The 23,922-nt window shown below is 60.3% G+C and overlaps 1 protein-coding gene across 1 annotated transcript; it reads right to left on the bottom strand.

Annotated features, from left to right (window-relative positions):
* Nucleotides 1-1,123: 1,123 nt before the first annotated feature.
* Nucleotides 1,124-23,419, bottom strand: NCLIV_041330 (conserved hypothetical protein; the record flags this gene model as incomplete). The annotated part of the gene is made up of 9 exons (XM_003881042.1): nt 1,124-1,198; nt 1,819-1,904; nt 2,503-2,607; nt 2,895-3,283; nt 3,644-11,564; nt 12,232-16,530; nt 16,948-18,442; nt 18,854-20,199; nt 20,917-23,419. 9 exons carry the CDS (start codon nt 23,417-23,419, stop codon nt 1,124-1,126), a joined length of 18,219 nt encoding a protein of 6,072 aa, XP_003881091.1.
* Between the last annotated feature and the right edge of the window lie 503 nt (nt 23,420-23,922).

Raw genomic sequence — 23,922 nt, 5'->3', positions numbered from 1 at the left:
CTGCCAGTCCTGTCGTCTGCAGTACACATGGGTCCATTAGGACAGTTGTCAAAAAAGTGATAGTCGCCTTCACGTGTTTGCCTAAACTATGGAAGAAGCTTTGCCCCGCGGGAAGAAGACGCACTGACTACTGCATACGCGAGTTGCAGCAATGCCTCTCGATCTCCGAATGATGGCAAGCTCTTTTTAGAATCAAGCGGCTGCATTCGTGGATATCGTTTGGTTCAGGAGAGCAAATGAGTCGATTGTGCCTCCGTTCGTTTACCGGCTGCATTAGCTGAAGGGGATAATCACCGTGTCACGAAAGAACCGGGGTGTCTGCTCGTTACCTCCCGTCGACAGTGACAACCTCGTAGATACTCACATCATTGAGCCACTACTGACAAACCATATTTCCCTTCTCTGTCTGTCTTACGATTACATACTTGAAGGCCGGTGGGGATTTACAGGCGCATGCAATACGACTGATCCACAAATATGGATGACATAATCGTATTTCTGATGCTTATACATGCATACGAACGCAAATATGTAGAGTGATTGTCCAGTAGAGATCTGAATGCATCAGGGTGTGGACGTCGTCACGAATACTGTGTAGGGGCTGACGATGTAGGTTTCGTGGCGTGTTGCTCCGATTCAAAGTTGATGGTTTTCCTTTGACACCCATCAATGAGCGCGGCGATGACAATTAAGGGTGACTGAAAACTCGGAAAACGCGCGCATTACATTTCGCACACGATAGCGAGCTAATGGAAGGGGGTGGAACAGCACCATCCTTGTTGGTCTCTGTTTATCCGATTTGAGTTATACAGCTCTGGATCGTGGATCATTTGTACAGAGACAGTATCTACTTACACTGTGATAATAACAATACATGGTCTAGCTATGATCTTTATGTTCTTAATGCCGGCCTTTTTGGACGGGTGCCGTTTCACAGCACGAATCAGAAACCCTGAGTGACAGGTCATTGGATGAGGCGGCGTCATCACAAGCAGAGAAGGTGACATTCATCAATGCTGATTTGACCGGCGGGAAAATAGTGGCCCGTGGTTAAGACCCAAACGGTTAAAGTAGGCCCCTGTTCGTAATAGCGGAAATATGATCATGCTTCACCACCTGGGAGTTAGTTGAACTCGAACTCAACGTCAATTTCAAATCCGTGGAAACAAATCTTGAATTCCTTAATGAAATTCACCGACTGCGAAACGGTTCACCAAACTCATCGTACAAGGGACGCACGTTCCCCACTTCAGGCAGCTTTTCCTCGCGGTCGACAGCTTTGGCAGTTTGAAATTAATCAACCGGATACCAGAGTGCCGCTTTGCACTCGGTGAGGCGGGGACCTCAATATGGATACGAGCGGGGAAGGCGAGGCCTCGAGCATGTGCAGAGCTTGCAGGCTGCCTCAACATCCTGAACAAGCCCCACACATTCAAAGGATCGATGCACTTTTTCATGGCAAGGCTCGAACCAGCTATCTGCATCACGTTCTGGCTTTGACGATGCCGTCGCACCTGGGCGTAAGGAATGACTATCTGCCCGGTGGGAGCGTTCCTGTTCAAAAGCTGCTAACGTGGTCACCGAGGGCTTTCACATGCGTTTGAAGGCAAGGTAGCTTCTGCGCTCGAATAATTCAATTCGGAGCATACGCCACGCTTGCCCTCCACACTCGTCGACAAATCGAGAACGGGGACCTGGCTAGCTACAAATCTATGGATGTTCGAGCATCACAATTTTAAATTATATCTGGAAACGCACATGCTACTCATACGAAGAGATAATCCGATGGACTGCCGGTGCCTTGGCAGCGCCGCTTACCTCAACGAGATGTTCCACGCTATCTGCAGCCGAAAGGCCCTCCGAAAGCCGATGATGATGCTCCATACTATCGAGATGCAGACTTCCTGCCGATGTGATATACACAAAAGCAACACCAAGTAAAACACACAAGCTAAATGGAAGCTCAGCAAAACGTACAAAATGAAAGTAAAGTCGGGTGGGGGGACAGTCCTGTCCTCGGGCTTTTTGTGCAGCGCACGCGTCTCGCGTTCATCTCCTTTGCTCTATTTCCTGTTCATGAGTTCAGTGAGGAGGCGTTTCCAACTGACTCCATATATACTCCGCGAAATGCACAAGATGAATTCCAATACAGATCCAATGGAGGCGTGAGCCTCGACGACGGTTTAATGGCAAATAAAGGGTAGCAGACGTAGGCATAGATTTCACAGAAATAGTGACTACGAGCTTCTGAGCGTTATTCCTTCTGCTACAGGAGAAACCTGAACGCTGTCGCCATTTCAGTAGATGAGCATAGCACGATAAGGGTCTACTCAAGAAACGAAAAACCCTCTAGATTACACGCTATTAGAGGTTGCTGTTCAGAGACAATTCAACCTGTCATCACTACCGGAAAATTTTCATTCGCTACAGTTTAAATCTTGCTCTTCAGAGCGACCTCAGAAATGCTAAATCTCGAGATGCATGCATCCTCCTGAGACTTACCAGCAGCTGAGAGAGCGACCTTCAGCACTGCGAAAAAGGCGAGCTCAAGGAGGCTCAGGACCGCGAAGTTCTGCTGGGGTTGTTCCCAGACGCGGAGTGCACAGCCTGACCAGGACCAGGAGCCGGACACACACAGATAAACGGCAATGAAAGAGAAGCAAATTGTTAAAGAACACATACGCGCTCATAGTCGCTGTCCCTCCAGCAGGTTGTCGGTTTCGAGAAGACTTCCAGAACACAACTCGCGACGCCTCAATTCAAAATACTCCTCCAACGGTCATGCAGAAACCAGCCCGGTCACGTTCGTATCAGCAGCTACAAGGTAGTGTGAGGGATGTCTGCTTCTATGCGGCGGGACAGCTCATGATCCAGCGGCTTTGTTTTTAGCTCACCAAGAACGTGACGAGGTATCGAGGCCGGAAGCGACATGAGGAAAAGCTCGCCGTAACTGGGGCTCGCCAATACCAAGAAAAGCAACCCAGAGATTATTGTGAAGACGTCCACAAAGGGGGGAAACAGCAACGCTACGTAAAAGTGCACGCTATCAGGAAAGGGTGACCGAAGAGCTCCGAACGATGAGATGCCCACTGTCGGTGACAGCGGAAACGGCACAGGCACCAGAGCGTTTGCAGGGAGCAGGGGAGGGGTGACCGGGCTCTGGGTTGAAGAAGACAGGAAAGAAGCTGCGGGATGAGCGGCGTGGTACATGGAGTAGTACTGCACCAACATCGCGACGCCATGCAAGAGGAAAAGACTCGCGAAAACTGTAAAGGTAAGCCTCCTGAGTGAACGCAGGCAACAGGCAAAGACTCACAGTTTTCGACGACTGGGTTATCCAAGTCTACGAATCCGTATCGGAACGTGAGAGGTGCACGAAACGAAACGCATACGGAAACAGGAAGTTCTTCTAATCCTGCAGAGAAACGCGAGACATCGAGGAGCCGCTTTAATAGAAGACACCGTTGGTTTCCGGGACACGAGCAGACTACGTGGAGAAACCCACCACGTTCACACGCGCAGAAACCGGCCAGTTTAATGCCTGCAGCCATTTAGCGGAGACTCCCTGTCGCTGTAAGATAAGATGCATTATCCATTGTGTCGTGCATCGCTCATTAGGTGCTTGGCTCGTCTCAGTACTTACGAGTTGATAGCGGTTCGGCGTTTCTTCAAGAACCTCCACCTGAATGCAGCGGCTACGTTTTCTGTCCACCTGCCGAACGCGGTCGACGTCTCCCCCTCCGCAGCCTCCTCTACATACGGAATAACGCGTACTCCCTGCGCCCCGCGCTGCCCATCGGTCCCGCTGTCTCTCTTGTCACTGCTAGTGCCACGTCCCCTAGCAGCGCCGTTGGCTCCACTGAGAAACTCTGTCCAGCTGTCGTCGAATCGTTGGTCTCCCCGGTCGGCGTGGTTGCGGGCTCGAGCTGTGCGTGGCGCGTCGTGGCCAATCGTCGATGCTAGGGTTGACCCCGGACATCTCGACGACGGCCCGTGCTCTGGTGATCCCTGCACGCCTCCCAGGCGCTGTATGAATCGTCGCCGGAGCTCGCCAATCGCAGCAGCGGCTACCGCTCTGCGGGTAGCGGCAGCGCCCAAGCTGCTTCGTCCAGGTAACGCTTCGTACATGTATCTTCGAGCCTCGGAATTGGGAGTTTCACTCTGGGCCCCCGGGTGCGAATCCTTCTCTGAGAGGGACGGAAGATCTGCTACGGTGTCGGAGCGAAGCCTGTGGTTCATGCGAGTCTTGAGGTCGATCGATGCATCTCCTTGAGTAGCCTCGGAGAACCGCATCTGTCGCGTCTGCTCCATACGTGATTCCCCCCTTGTGGCTGCCCCATCCGGCTCCGCAATCGATGATTCCACAACGTGTCCGCTAGCCGCCCGGGCGTCGCGTGTGTCGTCAGTACAACACGGAAAAGGCTGAGACGGTGTGACAGCAGCTGCGACATCCTGGATTGGCCGGGTTACACGGTCGCTGAGTCCGTCGTTCCGAACCTTGGCCCGAGTGCCAAGCCGTGCGCGGGTCAAGAGACTCCTGCACGGTTCTGTTCCATGTCGCGGTGCGCCCTGTCGCAGTGCTGGCGACTCCCGGTCTTGGACGCGCAGCTCAGCGGGACCGTCTGACGAGTTCTGCACCTGCGTCGAGGCTCCAAACTCCCGTTTGGTCAATGTCGCGGGGCTGTCACTCGGCGCAGGCAGAGTTCCGGGCTGGTCTAGGGCCTCCGTTAACAGTGGCTGGCTCACCGCCGTCCGTACACAAGGGCCACCAGCGGCGGCGGGACTGTGCCTGAGCACGCTGCTTCCCGAGAGAGTGCTCGCGCCCCTCCGCGGTTCTGAAGGCGCATCGGCGCATGAGGGCTTCGGACTCACGATCGCTCCACTTCCCGTCGGACCACCGGCAGTTCCCCCAACGGTTGCACTTTGCGAGGATGGAGACACATACGCATTTGCAGGTACGTTCGACGGGTGGAGGCGGGTAGGATCGAGAGGCGAAGTCAGAGCCGCTGACGACAGTGGAGCTGCAAGGGGGGGCAGGTTCGGCGTTCCCGCCTCGTCCCGCCTGTTCGCGTCTTCGAAGCCCATCGAGAAGTGAGGAGACAGAGGCAGTTCAGTAATGATGAGGGCGAGCACATGCTGCCGCATGCGTCGCACTTGAAGAATCCCGGAAGCGTTCAGCGAACCGATGTCGCATGCTCTCATGCAGCCAGCCAGAGGCACAAGAGGAGATGGAGCCGGCGTGTGCTTGGGCGGGGAAGACGTCCCCTGCGGAGGACTTACGGCTGTGGGACGCGCGGAAGGCCACGACGGCAGCCACGACGCCGACAGTGCTGCGGTCATATCCCCGCCTCCAGCAGAATAAACCATCTCCGGGAATTCTCGGTAGCCGGACACAAGCTTGTAGTGGTTCAGCTGCGGAGGACTGTTTTGGCTCGGCGCCCCTCGCGAGGCAACCAGAGGGCATGCACTCCGCACGTCCCTGTGAGCGGCTTCCGATGCTGCCATGTGATAAGAAGCTGGGGAGGGGAGGCCAAGAGGATAGGGGAATCGAGAGTCCTCAGAACTTCCAGAGGAATCCGTAGCGAAACCAGTTCGTGACGGCGGGTGGCGCGGGGGAGAGAACGACAACAAACGCGCGAGTTCTCCGAATCCGGAGAGGGTCGGGCGATCGCATCGTTTGCCTCCTTCGAGATCGGCGGCTGACGAAGATGCACCCGAGACATTGAATGGCGGCGGACTTCCTGTCCAGGGGATGGCGAAGCTCGACGACGCAGGAGAGTCGACCGAATCCTCGCTACAACTGCTCGTCCTGCTGGTGCGAAGAAGTTCACTACGCCCTGTTGCGCTTCGCACAGGGCCCGCCCCGGCGGTCGCCGGCGTAGGAGTCCTTAAGGCGTCCTGAGGCGTGGGGGATATCGACAAGGAAGGGGAAACATGAAACATTTTCGCTCCCTTTCTTTCGTCTTGCCGGCTCTGATAATGGACCGGCGATGTGCACAGTCCTTCGTCTGGGGTCTCTGCATGCGACGGCCAAGGAGGCGCGAGGGCGGGAGAGAACTGCGCAGGCGTGTGCGACATGCGCGGGTGGTCCGAGGAGGGGACGACAACTGGAATTGCTCGAGAACAGCTCGCGGACTCAGAATGGACCCGCTCGGAGCCCCGGTCAATTTGCGAACACAAACGAGCATTGGCAACGCCATAACCACCAGAAGACACAGAGGGGAGAAGCGCCAGGCGCTGCAGGCGATCACCCAGGGTGACAAACCCTTCAATAGGAAAAATGCAGACTGACGCTTGGAGCCGGTGCGGCCGGAGGAGTTGCGCACTGAGCCGCTGAACGCCATCGGACAGCTCGATGACACTGGCTACGCCTGACGAGAGACGCCAGAGAAGAAGTTCCTCTGGATCTCCCGAGAGATTCCCCGTCCATCGCGACATATTGCCTCGGCCGTGCGTGTCCTCTCGCGTAGCGTTTAGAGAGGCGGAAGACCCTAAGGATGAGTCTGCATGCCGGTCGTGGACAGTGGAGTGCAAATGCCATGGATACGCTTGGGGAGCTGGCGGCACACATTTTCCGCCCTCCAGTTTTGAGTCACCACACGGCGAGACAAGTAACCGATTGCCACACGTTCCACATAAAGCGTCCCTGCTGTCTTCCTCGCGCTCGCGCCGCATGTTGTCTCTCCAATAGAAAGCATCCTGATTGTCAGTGTCGACTGCCCGAGTCCGGCCGAAGGACGAGCCGTGTGGATTTGAAGTATCGCTGCCGAAGTCGGCTAGACGCAGATTCAGCGCTGCTGAAACATGAACCGCCTCCGTGAGGTCTGGCTCTGCCACTTGAGCGGCTTTTCGTCGAAAGAATTCAAACAGAATCCTCGACTCGTCGTAGCCTATAATCTGCTGCAGCGCTTCGATAAACGGACTGCATCGCCTTCTGCCCTCGTGGCGCATTCTCCTCGCCGCTGTTCCCCCCCCCTGCTTCCTTGCATTGTCGCCCGGTCCCCCGCTCCCCGGCCCCCTTCGGCTGCTCGCGCTTCGGGCGCTGCCAGCAATCGCTTCTGAATCCTTCCCGCCAATCTCTCCATCGCGTTGAGAACGCCACCACAATATCCGCCGGCACCTTCCAAGGAAGCCATCGCTTCTGTCGTGGTGAAGTAACGCGCCGGCAGGCGAGGACTGAAACCAGTCCGACCTACGGGTTTCTCCTATATTTAACGTTGATGACGCGGAGCGGACTGCAGCGGCTGCATGCCTCTCCGCACCTGGACCATGAGGGGCGAGAAGCTGGATGTCGCTGCGGAGGATCACCATAGGGCTATGGGGATAAATGTGGTAGTCGAAGGGGTTTCTGTCAAAGTCGAGGACATCCAAGCAGCACACATCCATTCCGGGACTAACAGTTATCTTGATTCCAAAGGAAAGTTCACGGGCTCGAATCGATCGCCAGAATACAGCGGGCGAAGGGCCCTCCGACGCGTGGTTAGTAGAAGACGCGGAAAGGGCCAGACCTCGAGCGTCTCTCGGGAAGCTCGCATTGTCCAGTGAGAGGATGAAGGAAACAAGACGCGCGACCCGGCGCTGCCTGGCGGCCTGGAGAAGGAGAGACGCAGCGGGCAGATACGTTGCTCTCAAGATGTTGTAGACGAGAAGAAAGCCGCGACTGTACGAACAGAGTCGATTCGCCTGGCACGCGAAAGCGGCGTAGCGCTCGGGAACAACGAGGGGCAACAAATAGGGAGGCGGTGCTGCGTCGAGCCCCCAGGGGTCTGTTGGGGTATTTGACCCAAAGAGGACGATGCGCTGGACGTGATAGGGGAGGTCCTCCATCGTCAGATACGGTCGAGACATTCTGACGCTGCGGCGCTCTTGAACGGCTTTCCGTAGCACGCCCGGAGGCGCAGCCTGTCCTGCAGAGCTGGCGGGCGAGCCGCCGTTCCCGCTCCCTGCAAACGTCGCTCCATGAACAGATCCGTTCCCGAGCGCAGCGTGCACCGCTGGACTGGGTCCGCCATCGCTTGCGGAGACATAACTTTGAGAAGAGAGGAAAGAGGAGGATCCAGGCGATGGTTTTCTGCTGAAGGTTGGGCCGCTGGGAAGGGTGGTTGGTTCTGGATCGCTCGCCTGCAGGCCGAAGGACAGAGGTGCGTCCACACCTGGAACTGCCTCGAACTGCGTGTCGAGGTCGGACTCCCACTCGAGCAGATCCGCCACTTTCGCAAGGACGGCCACGCTCAGGAACAAGAGGCAAAGAAGCAGAACAAAGCCTCCTGTGTTTGCTCGGAAGGTGTCCGCAAGGAACAGAATCGGGGGAAGACAGCGAGGATTGATGGACACATCTGGGAATCCAGCAAGGCACGCATAGGGGCAGCGGGGACTCGCGACAGATCGAACGACGAGCGACGCCTCCTGGACATACACACTGGTCTCCTCTGGCCTGTTGGCGCAAGCGCGACAAAACCCTTCGCCTGGAAGCTGAAAAAAGCCGATAGGGCATGGCACGCACTGCCAGCCTGCGCGGCCCGGAGGACAGGACGTCGGTTCGCCGCTGAGGGAGGGGAGAGCGACGACTTGTCCACCAAAGCCTTTGAACCCCGCAGGAAGCCGCAAGAGTTCGCACACTTGGGAGCTGTCGGAAGCGCCTCCCGAGACATCGACGCGGCCGGTGAACCGCGCGGCAAACTGCAACGGGAAGGCCCCGAGCTCCTCGAGAAGAGCCTCGGGAGAAACGAGGGGAGGGTAGCGCTGTGCGATTCCCAGGATTTCCTCGCTGAGGTCTCGCGCCGACGGATCGAACAGGGGAGGAGGCAGGGGTGAAGGAAGCAACGCCGGCTCGGTCCCTGCAGGGTACGTTGCAGACTCTGCCAGGGCTCTGGTATCGACATCGCCTGAAGCCGGAGGGAACCCGGAAAGCTGCTGTTGGGCCGAAAGGCTCGAGGTGCGCGCGTGCCCCAAGTCGCCGTCGGCGTCGCTCAGCGTTCGTCGAGTGCCAGGACGCGAAGGCCTCTGATCAGCAGAGCAGCACTCGTCACCTCCTGCTTCCTCTGGGCGCTCCGCCTCGGACGCTGAGCTCACAAAGCCTCCACTCTCATTCGGTTCCACGCCGGCTTCATCCTTCCGACGGTGGCCTTTGCAGGTTCTCTGGCGTGGCGCTTCGTCCTCCTCGCTAGGCTCCTGGTTCTCCCTTCGCTTAGCCCTCGGCGCGGCTCTGCCTCTTTTAAGATCCTTAAAAGAGCTCGCTTCTCTGCCTCCGGTTGCGGCTGTCTTCGTGCCCCCGCCGGCTCCTGCGTCAGGTGAAAGCGTCGCTCCGCTCCAGTGCAGTTCCGCCTCCGACCGCTCGGCATCCGCGAGAAACCAGTCGATCCCGACCACACCTCCACCGCCTCCGCCGCCTGTGCACCGCCCGCCCTTCCCTCCCCTCGCCGACAGAAGGCCCGACCCCTTGAGGGCGAAGGTCCGCAAAATGATGCTGCCGCCAGCGCCTCCACCTTGGCCTGCCTGGCTCGGATCGACAAGAACAGTCGCGAGGTAAGCCGTCGCTGCACTTCTTTCGTTCGCGGCAGGCGTTTCCTCACGTTGAGCGAGGGGTGGAACCCGTTGCGGCGGTTGCGCGTCAACAGAGCCTTCTGCGTGTCCCCACTGCTTGACGGCCAACGCCTCTGCGTCGCCATCCGGCCTCGCAGGCCCCGTGCGTTCAGCCCAAGCTGCCGGCGCAACTCGCGGGGAATGTTGCGACCGCCCGACGCCTGGTTCGGCGCGGCCAGCTTGGGAAACATGTTTTCCACAGGATCGCATCCTGGGTTTCCCAGCCTCTCTCGAGAGGCGACGTGGAACCCAGCTGACGTGCCGCCGTGACCTGAGAACAGACGGCCCCTCCCCTTTTGCTCTGAAGAGAGCTAGAGACGAAGACGGTGTTGATTCTTCATTGCCCCCGGTGTGTCTCGAGGAGCGAGCGCCGTAGTCTGAGGCGCCCCAGCGTGGTGCTCCAGCGGTGACAGACACCCCCCGGCCGCTGCGTCTCTCTGCCTGCGATTCAGAACAGACGTTCCCTTCTTCCATGGTTGCCTGCCGTTCTCTGTCCCCTGTCTGGTGTCGACGAACCGCGTCTCCCATTGTCTCTGCTGCTACGCTACCTTCCCCTGCGTTCGTCCTTCTCCCCGTTGACCTCTTGCGCTTCTGCGCGACTTCCGCAGACTGCCCTATCAGGACAGCGTCGCCTTCCCTCTGTCTCGCGTCCCTCATGCAGTGCTGCTCGCTTCCCTCGCCCATGTGTCTCCTGCCGTTCTCCTGTGTCTCTTGGGGAACCGCCCACCGAGAAGCCGCGTCTGGTACGACGCCACCCAGAGTGTGATAGTACCACACCTCCTGCCCTCGCTGCGGGGGATGCCCGGCGATCCCCGGCCGCCGCTGTCGTCGCAGAGAACGCCCATGGCAGTGCTCTCGCCTGCAAGCGACTTCCGCCCGTTCGATCGCCTCTGGCGCCTCTTTGTTCTGCCGTTCGGTTTTCTTCTGCTGCTCCTCTTCGAGCAGAGCACGCCGCACAGAGTCGTCCACGGGGACATCTTGCATCGCCTCCGCATCCCCGCCGTCCGCGTCGACAACGCCCCTCACATCTACCACGAAGGCTTCCAACCAGACGAGGCCGCCTCCTGCGCCTGCGCGGCGGGTGTCTCCTCCACCGCCCGACGCACTCGTGGTCGGGAGGCTTGTCTCCAGGAACCGCGCTGGAGACGACAAACTGCGGAGCGGAACAGCCGCCGCTGGCCCTAGGGCGTCTCCCACAGAAGCTAACTCCCCGCTCCCCTTTGTCGCAGGCTTTGCCTCCTGCTGAAACGCATCGGATCCGGGAGTCTCTGACCTGGCGGGGTCAGCTGGCGTGGGGCCGTCACCCCTCCCTTGATCGGCGAAAGAGGGCGAGGACGCCTTCGTACTCCTGGGTTCGCTCACCGCACGCGGTGATGGCGTCCTCACACTGTCTGCGTTCCCCCGCTGCTTGGTGTCTCCGACCGTTCCAGTCCCGTTGCCAGGCGGCTCTCTGGGCCCTACAAGATGCCACCCGTCTCCACTCTGCACAGGAAGTGAAGCGTTGTGCGAGACCGTAGCGTCAGAGGCCAGGTGCTCCGCTGCCGAGGCCTGCTTCACCCCGATTTTGTCTCCACGTTCAGACCCGCCGCGAGAGAGAGGCAATGCATTCGCGATAACATCATAAGAGACTCCTCCAGTTCCCACACAAGGCCGCCCTGTGCGAGGGTCGACGCCGTCCCCTCCTCGCCCAACATGGCCACCGCCCCCCGCCCCGCAGAAAGCATGGGACGAGGAGGGAGAAGACGCAGCAGAGGAGGAGGGTAATGCAGCTTCATCCGGCCCCGTAGTCTGCTCTGGCGTCGCAGGTTCGTGCCGTTGATGAGAAGAAAGAGTGCCTGCGCTCGCGTCGGAGCCTTCCATGGTTGGCGCTGAGCCCGCGACGAGCTCTGCTTTGCTCTCGGCGACGATCGAACCCGACGGCGGCGACTGCTGGTTCGCAGAATACGCGGCGGACGCCTCGTGGCCACGTCCGGCTCCAGACCCTAACAGACAGAGGAGACGAGGGATGAGTCACAAATGAACAAGGATGCTGAGACAGAGGCGGCCAAGAAGGGGTTGCCGGTCAGCAACGCTCGCGGAGGCGTGCCTCCGAGCGCTCACATCGCTACATCACACAATTGCATAGCCTCGGAAAGAGCCCCAGACACGTCAGAGCGACGCTGCAGCGGAGCCTTTATTCCATCTTTCCACATGACTGAAACCGCACAGACAAAAGGCGACCGTGAGGCTGTTGCCGGAGAAGGCGATTCGAGGTCAGTGTGATGTCCTGCGCCCGCGATGCACGCCGCTGCTCCTCACATTCTCCCACTGGTCCGTTTTTTTTTTTTCACTCATGCCTCGGAACAAAATGTGACAGAAGGAAAAGACCGCTGCGTCCGTCGCATTCGTCCCGAGGCGCGCGAAAGCCAAGGGACGCGGTCTCAAGTTTTATCCGTAAAGCGCGCGGCGTCTTAGGTTCTGTTGTGGGACACGAAAAGCTGCCTTCAAGTGAAGCCACATGCCTTCTGGACATACGCCTGCGAATGGAAGTTCCATTCGCGAGAGTCCGTTTTTTTTAAGTACTGCATGCGCGGGCTTCTCGGCTACACAGGCTGGGGGTATGCCTCTGCCAAGGAAGCAAAAGCGCGCGACAGGGTCTCTGTCACTCACCTTCTCCTGCCTTGCATCCTCGACCGCGCGCCGTAACTTTCCCTTCGATTTGCACGGCCCCAGTTCCTCCGCACAGGAGGATGGCAGCGCCACTCACGCGACTGTTTTCGGCAACGACGACGCCGCGTTGTCCGTACACTCGGACGTCAAAGGGAAGTTCGAGGCTGCCATGGGGCGAGGAAGCAACAGGCACTTGCCAAGGAGCTGAGAAGACGGCTGCATTTCTCATATTCTTCACAGCCTTTAGCGATGACACCAGGGACGCTGAAAACGCAGCAGACGAAGTAAAGCGAGGGGAAGCCGAATAGGGTGAGAGGAATTGAGGGGGCGGCTCTTGCTGGTTTCCTGCCGACGCGGGGAACTGCTGTAGGGCGTGAGAAGTGTCTGCACGTGCCTGGTGGCTAGCGTCGCCGTCAGTTGTGTCTGGGGCGTATGTTGGCGCCGGTGAGTTTCTCGGTAGGAGAGGGGAGGCCATCAACAGACTCAGTGCGAGGTCGCCGTCGTCTGGTGTCTCTCCGCCTCTTTTCGCTTCTGCGCCGCTGTGGTGTCGGACTGCCACAGTGTGTTTCTCTGGCCTGGCGAGTCGAGTCCCCTCGCCACTTTCTTTGCCTGCTTCGGCAACCGTTTCCTCGGCGTGGGGTTTTGTCTGCACTCTCTCTTTCTGTCCCGCTTCCTCGCGTTCCTCGTGCGCCGTTTGACGCTCCTCTTCCTGGTCGTCATGAGTTGCAGATTTGAGAACCCCCTCACTGCTACCCTTGCGTCTGCTGTCTCGGTCCGCTCCATCAATTTGGAAATCGCCTCGCCCTCCGGCAGCGTACCACGAGGGCCTTCCAAAGGAGAGGCCATCGAGCAGTCCCTCGACCGCCGCCTTAATCCCTGGAATTTCGTGTCCTCGCCTCTGGCGGCGACCGTTCTCCCCGTCGCTACCGTTCTTGTCTGGTCTGTCGTTAGAGCTCCTCGTCTTCGGAGGCTGCATCGCCACTCTCTCTGCTGCCCCGCCGCGGTTCCCCGCGGGCGAGGCGGCGCGGCGCTGAGCACGAACTGACGCGACTGAGCGACCGTCTACGGTCCTTGCTGCCGCCTCGCCCGCTATCTCTTCGCCCATGCGTTGTTTGGCGGCGACGATCCTTGCGCCCGCCGCATGCTCGCCTCTGGCGTCTCTTCGTTGTTCCGATTTCAGGTACCGCCGTTCCGCACTGCTCAACCAGGCCGCCGTCAGAAGAGGGGCGAAAAACGTGGACGAGAACGGGTAGCCCTCAGGCACAGGGGGGCGAACCCGGGAAGCGCCTTGGCTGCGAGAGTGGAAAGTGTGCGAAATCTGCGGCGCAGCGGGCGAAGGCCAAGAAGGCAGAGAAGGGAGAAAAGGACGCAGAAGCGGAACCGCTTCACGCGAACGGCGAAAGGCTACGCGAGGTGAAGCCTGGGAGCCGGACGCGCCTGCCGGTGCTTCAGCGCTGGGCGATGGAGAGCCTTGGTGCGCGGCTGGAGCCGCCAAGGACTCCGAGAAGCTAGACAACCCGAGCGTAGAGTCTCGGCCCTCGGCTGTTCCCGGCTCAACCTCGACCGAGGCAAGAAGTTCGATCAGGGGCGGCGGCGCAAATCGGGGCGCACCCGCCGCATTCAAGGATTCGACGAGTCCCCAGAACTCTACCGACTTGATTTCCGAGGGGCCGTTGCCGCGCTCGTCCTGCACACATTGGCGTCGACTGGACTCTGCTTGCTCTCTGCGAGCGAGCGTTCGAATTCGCCACAGCGACTCCAGAGGCTTGGAACTGCACGCGTCGCCGCGAGGAAGAACTGCGTCGATCTCGCTTTGGATTGCGACGCTATGTTCGCTGCCCAGGCGCGTCGGTGTGGGAGTCTCGCTCCAGTGAGTGTTCGCCTCAACTCGTCTCCCGTTGCTCGTTCCCACCATTTTGTCTTCATGTTCGGAACCAAGGTCGCCCGCGTCGTCATCGTTCTCCCGCCGCCTAGTCCCTGCAGCTTGCGGCGCTGGCGTGGCGCTGTCGCCTTCCGCGCGGACAGGCGTCGGACGGTCCGCTCCTCTATCAGGCGTGTTCGCTTCGTGTTTCACTTTGTTCGCTTCCTGGCTCTTGCCTGCAGACCCCCCTGCACTCTCTGGCGGCATGTCGCGCAACCCTGCGCTGGAACCTGTTTGATTTTCCTCGTCGCCAGAATCGGTCACGTGAGAATCTTCTTTTAGGGCCATCGGCAGCCTTCCTCCGTGGGTGGGCTGACACGTTGAGGCGCCGCCGCCAGCTGTCGGGTTCCTATTCGTTTTCGTCTCCATGTCATTATTCTCCTCCTCTGCCTCATTCTGTACTGTCGAGGCGTTCGTCGCCTCCTCCGGCCCGACTCGGTTCTCTTGCCCACCTCTCACGTCCGCGTGCGTTATGCTCTGTTTGTCGTCGCCGTCCCGTCGTTCCGTTCCTTCCTTCGCGTCCTGTGTATCTCCTCGCTGCGCTTCTTCGTGCGGCCATTCGTTTTCCTTCTGTTCTCGGGGATCTTCACCCTGACAGGCGTTCCGTGCCGCACTTTCTTCTCGTCTCTCTTCTTCCAACGCGCTGGCCTCTGTTTCTTCCGGCAATCGCTTTCCTACCACGCCCCTAGATTCTGGAGCCTCCTTTTTGTCTTCTTGCCCCTCCCGCTCCCCGCCTCTGCTCACTTCGGTGTCTTCCGCCTTCGCTGACGGGCCGCGGTGAGCACTGTGGCCCTTCGTGGTGCACCCGCCCAGAAGCGAAAGTTGCGGGGATCCTTCTGGTCGAGCGCCGACGCCCGCGCGCCCCCGTCCTGTCTCTTCTCGGCCATCGTCCTCTTCAGCTTTGCCGCTTGGCCCACGCGAGTGAAACCGACGAACAGCGACGCGCCACGTGAGTTCTACCAGCCGTTGCTGTCCGCGTACCCAGAGCAGTTCTTCTCTCCGGCCCCGTCCTTCACTCGTGTGTCTCTGCGATTCTTCACCTTTTCCTTCCTCCGTCGCTGCTCCGCGATGCTTCTCGTCCTTCCTGTCGCGTTGCGCCCGTTTTTCGGGGAGGGAGACGGGACCAGAGAAGCGAGACACGGCGGGGGTTTCCTCATCGGGCTGCAGGGGAACGAGACGCTTCCCGTCATGCCCAAGAGCACGGTTTGTTTTTTGGGCCCTCGCAGCTTCTGAGGAAAGAGAGGCGGATGCGTCTGGCGGTTCCGCGTCCTGCGCCATCGGCTCGGCTTCAGGATCCTTCTCGATCTCGTGCTGCGGGCGCCTCCCTGTGGGCTCTTGCCCTGACTCTTTGTCTCGCGCATTGCGCCTGCCGCCCGTCTTCGTCTCCTCGTTTCTCCTTCGCTTCGCCTCTCGCGCCGTCTCGCCTTTCCGTTTTTCGCGGGTCTCCTCCTCCTCTGCAATCGTCCTCAGCGCCGCCACCGCGGGAGACAGAAACGCCGTCTGGAAATGTCTGAGGGCTCCACAAGGTCGTGCAGGTTGCGCGTGGGCGTGGAGATCGCAGCGTTGTTCCTCTGCTTCCTCGCTCGCGCTCTCCGCCCGACTGTGTATCTTGATTAGGCCGTCGCTAAACAGAATGAGGTTCTGAAGACGCGGCGTCTCCTCGCCAACCGTCAGGCCTTGCTGTCCAAACACTACAACGGGCGGCGTCGGGAGAGAGAAGAACGCGCTTGCCGCCGCTCGAGACTGTGGCGAAGCGGCCGAAGAAACCGACGCAGAAGGCGAAGAGGCAGCAATGGGCAGGGCTGCACGCAGCGAGCCGTGAAGCAGAATCTCGCCCTCAGAGAGCACAGCGCCGGCAGGCGACGGCCGCGCCAGGAGCGGCGCAGGGAGAAGGGGGAAGGAGGACGAGACAGAAGAGGGAAACGGGGACGAGGAGATTAGAGACGGATCAGTCGTTGGCGGCAGGGACGAAGAAAACAGGACTGAGGCGTTCGCGTCGATCTGCACAGAACCCGAAGCGGAAAGAATGGGGAACGTAGGGACCGGAGGCGGAGACAAACTCTCTGAAGCAGAGACAGAAGGCGAGGAACGAGGGCCAGGCGTCAGCGAGGGCGACGATGAAACGAATGCGTGGCTGGGTGTGCCGCGTCGCTCCGGTCTCTCTTGGGGAGCTGGGGGCGCGTCCGAGGCTCTGCCTTCACTACGCGCAGCGGCGCCTGAGAGCGATGGGACGCCCTCTGGCGACGAAAAGGCGAGGACGCTTTGCTGTCGAAGCCGAACGGATCCTGAAGCCGCATGAAGGTGAAGCGGCTCGAGGATCCGCAGGGACGCACCTGCGATAAGTGAGCGCGACACCACGAAAGAGGAGACGCGGTTCGCTAGGGGACATGTCACACGAAGGAAAAGCGCGCATTTACACGCAACAAAGGAAACGCGCTTATTCTTCTTCACATGGATTGGTCGGCAACACCCCAGCCGCGAGCTCAGCCCCGCCACGAGACCTTTCCCTTCCCATATCAACTGCACATACTTTTCCACGTACGTGGCTCTCTAGGTGCGCAGTTCCTTGATTCAAGTATATACAGATACATATATACATACACATATATACATACACGTATATATATATATATATATATATTGATACCCCTCCGATTCGATTTGTGTCAGGTTGGCCGCAAGATAGCAGTTAAAACATTTTGTGTAACGTCTTGTCATGAGAGCAAAGACGAGTGGCTGAAGCGGAGAGAGCGGCGTTTGTGCGCACATCGGAAGGATAAACGATCCTGCCTCACCCTTGGCGCCACCATGCAGAAGAAGCGTGCCGAGGACGACGAGGCTTCCTGACCTCAGACGAGTCGGCGTTGAGTCCTCGCCTCCCTCGCCGCCTCTCTCTGCGTCGCCTGCCTCGTGGTCTTCTCCTTCCCCTTTTTCACGTTCTCGCCTCTCTCCCGCATTGGCATTCGGCCCTTCTCTGCCCCGAGGAGACCCGCGCGTTTGTTTCCGATTCCGTGCGTCAGTGCCGTCCGCTGGGACTTCCGAATCTGCGGGCCGCGCCTCTACGCTTTGGCGTTCTTCTCGTGCTGCGTCGTGTGCTGGCTCTTCGTGCCTGGCTTTGTTCAGGCGGTCTCGCTCCTTTTCGCTGCCTGCGTCAGGCCTTCGTGTCCCCCTCGCCGATCCGCGTTCGCGCGCGTTCTCCTCGCGGTCGCTTGCCACATCCTCCCCTCCGTCACCTCTCCTATATTTTCCTTCTGGAGGCATCCCATCGCATCGCTTGTTGTCGCCGGCATTTGCCGCCCCTTCTCCATCCTCGAGATCAAAGCTCTCGTTTCCTGTCTGTTGCAAGTCTTCCTGTTTCACGTGCACTTGCGCCTTCATCCCTTCTTCGCCTTCTCTGGTAACTGCTGCCGTGGGCTGAATGGGTCTCCGCGTCCGCTTCTCGCTACCGTCTTCGCCGGTTACGCGCGTCTCATCCTCGGGTCGTCCTCGAGACCCAGGTGTCTCCCCTCCTCTGTTTCCGCGGCTGCGTTCGTCTGCGGTGTCCACCGCTCTCCCCGCCTTCTCGCCATCGGCGTCTGGGGCTACCGGCCGTCGCCTTGTCTCGTCCTCGCTCGATCCTCCGCGCCCGCTGTCCCGCTGGTCCCCTGTGCTGGGCCGCGGCTGTCTCGTCATGGAGCCCGCTTCGTCCTCGTAGCCAGGACACTTTGGCGCAGGGAGGAAGACTGCGACTGCGGTGTCGATTTCTACGTTCAACGAAGGAGCAAAGAGACAGTCAGGAAGCGGTGTAGGCTGGAAACTCGTGATTTCTGTTAGACTCAAGATCGGCCGGCGCTGCGGTGGAGGTACACCTGAAGGCAGCGCGTGGCCTGCCTGGCCTGACGGTGGCGGTCTGTTCTCGGCGCCTTCTGAACTTTTTCCCGTTTCTCGAGCTTGCGCTTCTTTGTCGCGCGAAGAAGCCGTGCCTGCTTCCTCGCCGCTGCCTTCTTCGCCGGCGGCGCCCGGAGCCGGTCGCGCCGCAGTCTCGGCAGACGGAGAGGACCCGTCGCTGCCGCTCTCCCGCACGGATCGCGCGGCGCGGCCAGCCGCAGACTCGCCCGCGCCTGGGGCGAGGCCCGCGGACGCAGAAGCCGCCGGGAAGGCGGCAGGTGACGAGACGACTGCCGTCTCCAACCGATTGTGGACGACAAGCTTCTGATGGAAAGACGAAAAAATTGTCCCTCCTCCGCCGCAGCTGCAAGGGAGGAGATCGACGCGGGGAGTCATCGCGCTGCAGCCGCCCGTTGCCAAGACCTGCATCGGAAGAGCAGGAGAGACACACGAGCCTTTCCAAACAGTCTGCACGCCTCTTGACGCGAACAACGCATATTCAGGAGCATTCGGCACGCACGTGCCCCGGCGCGTGTGTATCTCAGATAGCTTGCCGCGCAGATCCGCATGCATCCATATTTGCGTGTGCCTCTCTTTAAATGGAGGCTTGCTGAAGAAACATATCGATAGAGAGAAAACGCGCGAGACACACACATGCACATATTCACAGTGCAAATCTCCCTAGTCGACAAGACACGTGGGAAACTACAGAGATGTCTTTCCACCTCGGCACACCGCTGCATGGAGGGGTGTCGTTAGAATGGCCAACCCAGTCCACACATCCCCTCCACGGGTTTAGCGTTGTTTCGCGCTCCGGATCACGACCTGACTCACCAGGGGGACTAGCGGATGGGCCATCTGGATGTAGAGAGCCGCGCGACCGCCGCCACCTGCGGCGCAGTCTCCCCACACTTGATTTCGGAGCCAGGCGTCCGCGCGCATTTGTGTCTCCTGCTCGGCATTCGCCCTCACTTCCGCTTCGCGTGCCGCGCGCCTTCTCCACGCCCGCTCTTCTCTCCAGCCCCGGCGTCGGCCGCGGGAAACGCTGTTCCTTCTTCGCGTCGCAGTCTGGGGCTCTCTGTCGGCTTTTCCTTGAGCATCGCTCAGCGAAGCAGCAGAGGCTGAGTGCACCGCCTCCGCCGCTGCTTCCGGATCCCTCGCGCGGGTGTTTCCTGGGCTGTAGTTTGGGCCCTTCCCGGAGTCGAGAGATTTCGCCGCTCGCTCCGCGTGCACCCGCTCGCGGCCGAAAGAAGCAATCAAGCTTTCTCGTCGACTGCGCTCCTGAAACCGCCTCTCCACCGACACAGAGGTGCGGCACCCTCCGCCTTGGGCCAGGAGCTTCCCACCGCCTTCCAGAGGTCGAGAGACAAGGAGATCTCGCGCGATGACAACGAGTGAGCCTCCACTCCCAGCGGTGGCTTGCGAAGGCAGGAACGGGACACTCTCGTGTTCGCGGCCAGTGCATCTATGTCGCGTTTTGCCGCGTTCGGTCCCTGCCTCACTCTCCCCGCCCCCGTCTCGCACTTCCGGCCCTCCTCGGTTACGCTCCTCCTGTCTCCGGGCCGCCTGTCTCAAGGCCCACGGCGTCACCCAGAGAACCAGCGCGTCGAGCCATCGAGAGAGACGAGATCTCCGCCCGTTTCGCCTCTTCCGCCCCGATCTCGCCCTGTGTCTGGCGTCCATGGCGTCCCCACTCCAGTCTCCCTCCTCTTCACCTGGCTCGGTCCTCCTCTCCCCACTCAGGCCGCGTGCGTCGCCTGCAGCGCGCGGAGCGCCTTCCTCGCAGAGTGCCGCGCCTTCCTGTTCTGGACCGTCGGCCCCACCTCCCCCTCCAGTGCTCCTGTTGACGCCTTCGTTCGCCCAGAACTCGGACCTTGTGTCGAGCGCACGCCACCCCTCTTCGCCCGACGCCGAAATGCGCCCGCCGTCAAGGACAACACGTTCGGCGGCGTAGACAAGGACGAAGCCGCCTCCCCGAGGCGGCTCGAGTGCCGCGAAGGGCGGCGTCGGAGAACGCGAGGCGTCGCCGGCATGCGGGGTGATCCAGGGAGAAGCGTCGACGGAGTGACGCGCGGTCTGCGGAGACACGGCTGCGGGAAACTCGCCTGCGCTGCCCAAGTGCACCGGCAGAAAGGGTGACCCGTAGGTACGAAGTCTCGGAGGCAGTGACGCGAACAGACCTGCGCAAAACGGGGGCGAGGAACAGGCACAACACCGACCAGGGATGCATGCCCATAACAACAGACGAAACAAAAGATACGCTTTGGACGCAGAAACACCTCAATCGCACACCGCGCCCCCCCCCCGCCACAGACGCATGCGCGAGGCCAGAGACCACCCGTTTTCTTACGTCCCCCTCGCGGTTCGTTCAAGACGCAGAGACACAGTGCAAAATCGCGAGGCGCTCCCGTGAGCCCCTGGAGAGCTGGCATGATGATGCATCCGCCCGCATCGCCTAGTTCGTATTGGATACATATATATATATATATATATATATACGTATATATATATATATATATACTTATATACATATACTTATTCATATATATATATATATATATATACTTACACAGTTCTGTGTGTCCTGCAGGTTGATACAGTGGGCATTTCTAGGACCTGTGCGCTCATCCTGGTCTCGTGTGAGCTTTCGGTCCTTTGCGAGAGCATCGGCGGCGGCTGCCTGTGCTTTCTCAGGGGCCGACAGCGAGCGTTTGAAACCCTACCGGCTGGGCGAGTGTTGAGGCAAGCAGTGATAGATGACTTGTTGCCGAGTATGACCCGGCAGGCCGCATCTAAGATTCCTTGACAATCCCCACTTCCCCCCACGCAGCACATCGTTTCCAGCATCCCCATACACACACAGGCGACGCCATTCCTCGAAACCGTGGGTCTCTTACCGTCAGTGCCTTCTTCACAGGTCGGCGCCAGGAACCCGCCGACGCCTCCGTAGCTTCCACCGCGAGGCGTTGCTTGCGTCTGCTTCCCGGGCGTTGGCCTCTGAAGCTCAAAGGCGGCCGACGTGTCTCGACTGCCGCCGCCTTGAATCGGGTCTTCCCTTCCGTTCTGCCTCGGCATCCTTCTCTCGGCCACCGTGTCGTCTGCGCTGCCCGAGTCGACTTTCCCGGGCGAGCCTTCGACGGCCCCACCGCCGGAGGCGTCGACGGGCGCAGTCCTCGCTCGCGCCGTCTGGTCGCCGCGTGCGTCCTCGGCGGCTTCAGCCCCGTCCCGGCGACCGCTGGGATTCCCAGAACGCGGCGCAGACCCAGAGGCATTCCCGAGGCCTGCGCGCGGCTGGGCGAAGGCGTCTGCGCTCAAGAGGCTGGTTGCATTCGCGGAGATCTCCGACCCTTCCTGGAGGACGATTTCTCTTCCGGACAAGAGCAGAAGTTCTCGACAGTGAAGCAGGGAGTGGGGCGAAAGCACAATTGCGTCTCCAGAACAAAACTCGATGCGGTCCTCAGCGGCAGAAGAAGGCGAGGACGTCCCCCACGAAGGCGCCCGGGCGGAGGCAGGCGGAGCGGTCGAGGCAGAACCCGCAGCCCACGCAGACGAGAAGGCATCTGCGTCGTTCGGGTTGGTTTGCTCCCAGGGCCGGTCCGTGTCGGCATCCGCACCCGGACGCTCGTCGAAGGAGGAAGTCGACGAGGCGAGGAATCCCAGGAGGGACCGTCGCGGTCTCCGTCCGTTCTCGCGGGGGCCTCCTCGCTCCGGGTCGTCGCCTGGCGCTGCGTGTCTCCATCGCCCCCGAGTGCGTCTCTGCCCCGCTTCGCGTCGCCGCTTTGCAGCCTCCGCGGCGGCCTGCCGTCTCAGCGTCTCCCGCTCTTCCCAGAACAAGGCTGACGGGCACAGGAGGTGGACGCCGACATCGACGACGATGCGTCCTCGACTGACGATGCGGAGCCCGTTCTTGAGCAGCCGCATGTTGTGGTGTCGTGGTGCGAAAGGTGCGCCGTCGTCTCCCTCTCTGGTTGCAGCTTCTGCATTGACCTTCTCCTTCTTCACTCGCCTCGATTCCCCCGTCTCTGCCTCAACCGCCGGCGACGGCTTCCCCGCTGCCGCGTGCGGTGCCTGTTCCGTTCCGCCCTGACGCCCGGGCGGGGAGTCGCGGGAGTCCACGCCGTCGCTCGGAGGCTCCAGGCCACCCTCCGCCTGCGTCGACAGCTCCGCACGCGCAGAAGACGCGGCGAGAATGTAGCAAGTGCCGTTGCGCACTACGTCGCATCCAGAGAGGTCTTCCTCCGCGCCACAGAAGGCCGGAAGAGGCGGCGACGGCGCAGCCGCTTCATGCTCCTCTGCACTCGATTGAACGCCGTCTGAAGACCTGGCGAGGTCCGGAGCCGGTAAAGGCGAGGCAGGAGCGGTAGGCGAGGAAGGCGAGGAAGGCGACGAAGGCGAGGAAGACGAGGCACGAGCGGTAGCCGAGGAAGGCAAGGGAGGCGACGAAGGCGAGGAAGGCGAAGAAGGAGGGTGAGGGCTTTGGAGGGCGGTCCCCAAAACGCCTGCAGGATCGCGCGCCGAAGCCGCAGCAGAGGCCGAATTGCCTGGGCCAGAAGAATGTGATTCTCTCCATTCGGAGATCTGCCCTCGGGTGTCGGATACGCTTGAGCCAATTCCGTCGTCGAGAAGCTCCCGGTGAGCATGGACTGCAGCCTCGGTGGACCGCGTCAACCCGGTCAACGCGAGGTCAAGAATGGCGGCATTCCTCTCTTCTCTCCTGGCTCCTATATCCGAACTCTCGTCTTGGCAACCTTCGCCCGGCCGCTTCTCGGCTTCCTCCCTCCCTCCTGCGTTTCGGCGCTCGTCCAGCTTGGCACCCCCCTCGCCTCTCCCTACGTGCGCTCCATCTCCGCTGCTAGGCTCGACTCCACCCCCCTCTCCGCTCCGCCCGGCTGCCTCGAGCGTCTGCGCGTCCTCGCCCGCCGCGTCTGCGCCTCGCGACTGGCCTCGCTGCACTTCGCGCGGAACCTGAACGGTCGCTGCCGCCGCAAAGGCGACAGAAAAGATCGATTGCGACACACCACGGGAGTCGTTGAAGAGGCTACTCCGTCGTGGAGACAGGGGAAGCCAGGCAGCATCTTCAGCCGAAGGACAGGCCGAAGTGCGCGCGACAGCCGAAAACGGCGATCCTCCCGGAGACCACGCAAGAGGTAGAAACGCGAGGCGAGCGAGTGAAAGAAAGAGAAGCAGGCGTGAGACTCGCGACGCACCACGGAAGTCGTCAGCTTGAGACGTGGGCGCGAGTGAAGGAAACGGAGACTGCGAAGGACGCGTGGCGCATGCGTTGACAGCGGCAGCCTCCGAAAAACCAGCTACAGCTGCTTCTCCACGGCGGCCTGATGGCCGAGCACGCGGTGATGGAGTCGAGGCAGTTGCAGGTTCCAGAGCGACTGCTTCTCCCATCGTTGCTCAGCGTTCAAATCGGTACTTTGAAAGGCGCGTCCTCGAGAATCTTCGCAGTTACAGAGGTCAAGCCTTTCCTCTGTCCCCCGTAGCTCCCCTCCGAATCAGTGTGGCGGTCGATTTCTTCCCATTTGTGATGATGGGGTTTTGGGCAGTCTTGCCTTGAACGCGATGGCGCCCGGTTGGTCCGCGTGTATCCCCCCAAGCCTGCCGTGTGTCTCCGCACCCCGCGTGCACCAATGCAAGGCGGAAAACGCCTCGCACGCGCTTTGCGAGTCCGTTTGCGTACCACAAGTGTGCCTCGATAGAATCGGCTTCACCCAGAAGACATGCCCCAGCGAGTCTTCACTCCCGCACCCTTGAGAGACGCGAGAGTGTCCGTTGTCCGTGCGTCTCGCTTTCTGTTGCTCCAGACCGTTTCCACTGGCGAACCAGAAGGCGCCGCCTCACGGGAGCGCTTGACCGGGTCCAACTTCCTCCGTTCCCGCGGTGTGTATCTACAC

Source organism: Neospora caninum, chromosome IX (genome assembly GCF_000208865.1).
Source record: "Neospora caninum Liverpool complete genome, chromosome IX".
Taxonomy (NCBI): Eukaryota; Apicomplexa; class Conoidasida; order Eucoccidiorida; family Sarcocystidae; genus Neospora; species Neospora caninum.
Note: the sequence above shows the minus strand (reverse complement) of the source record. Positions and strands in the feature narration are given on the sequence as shown.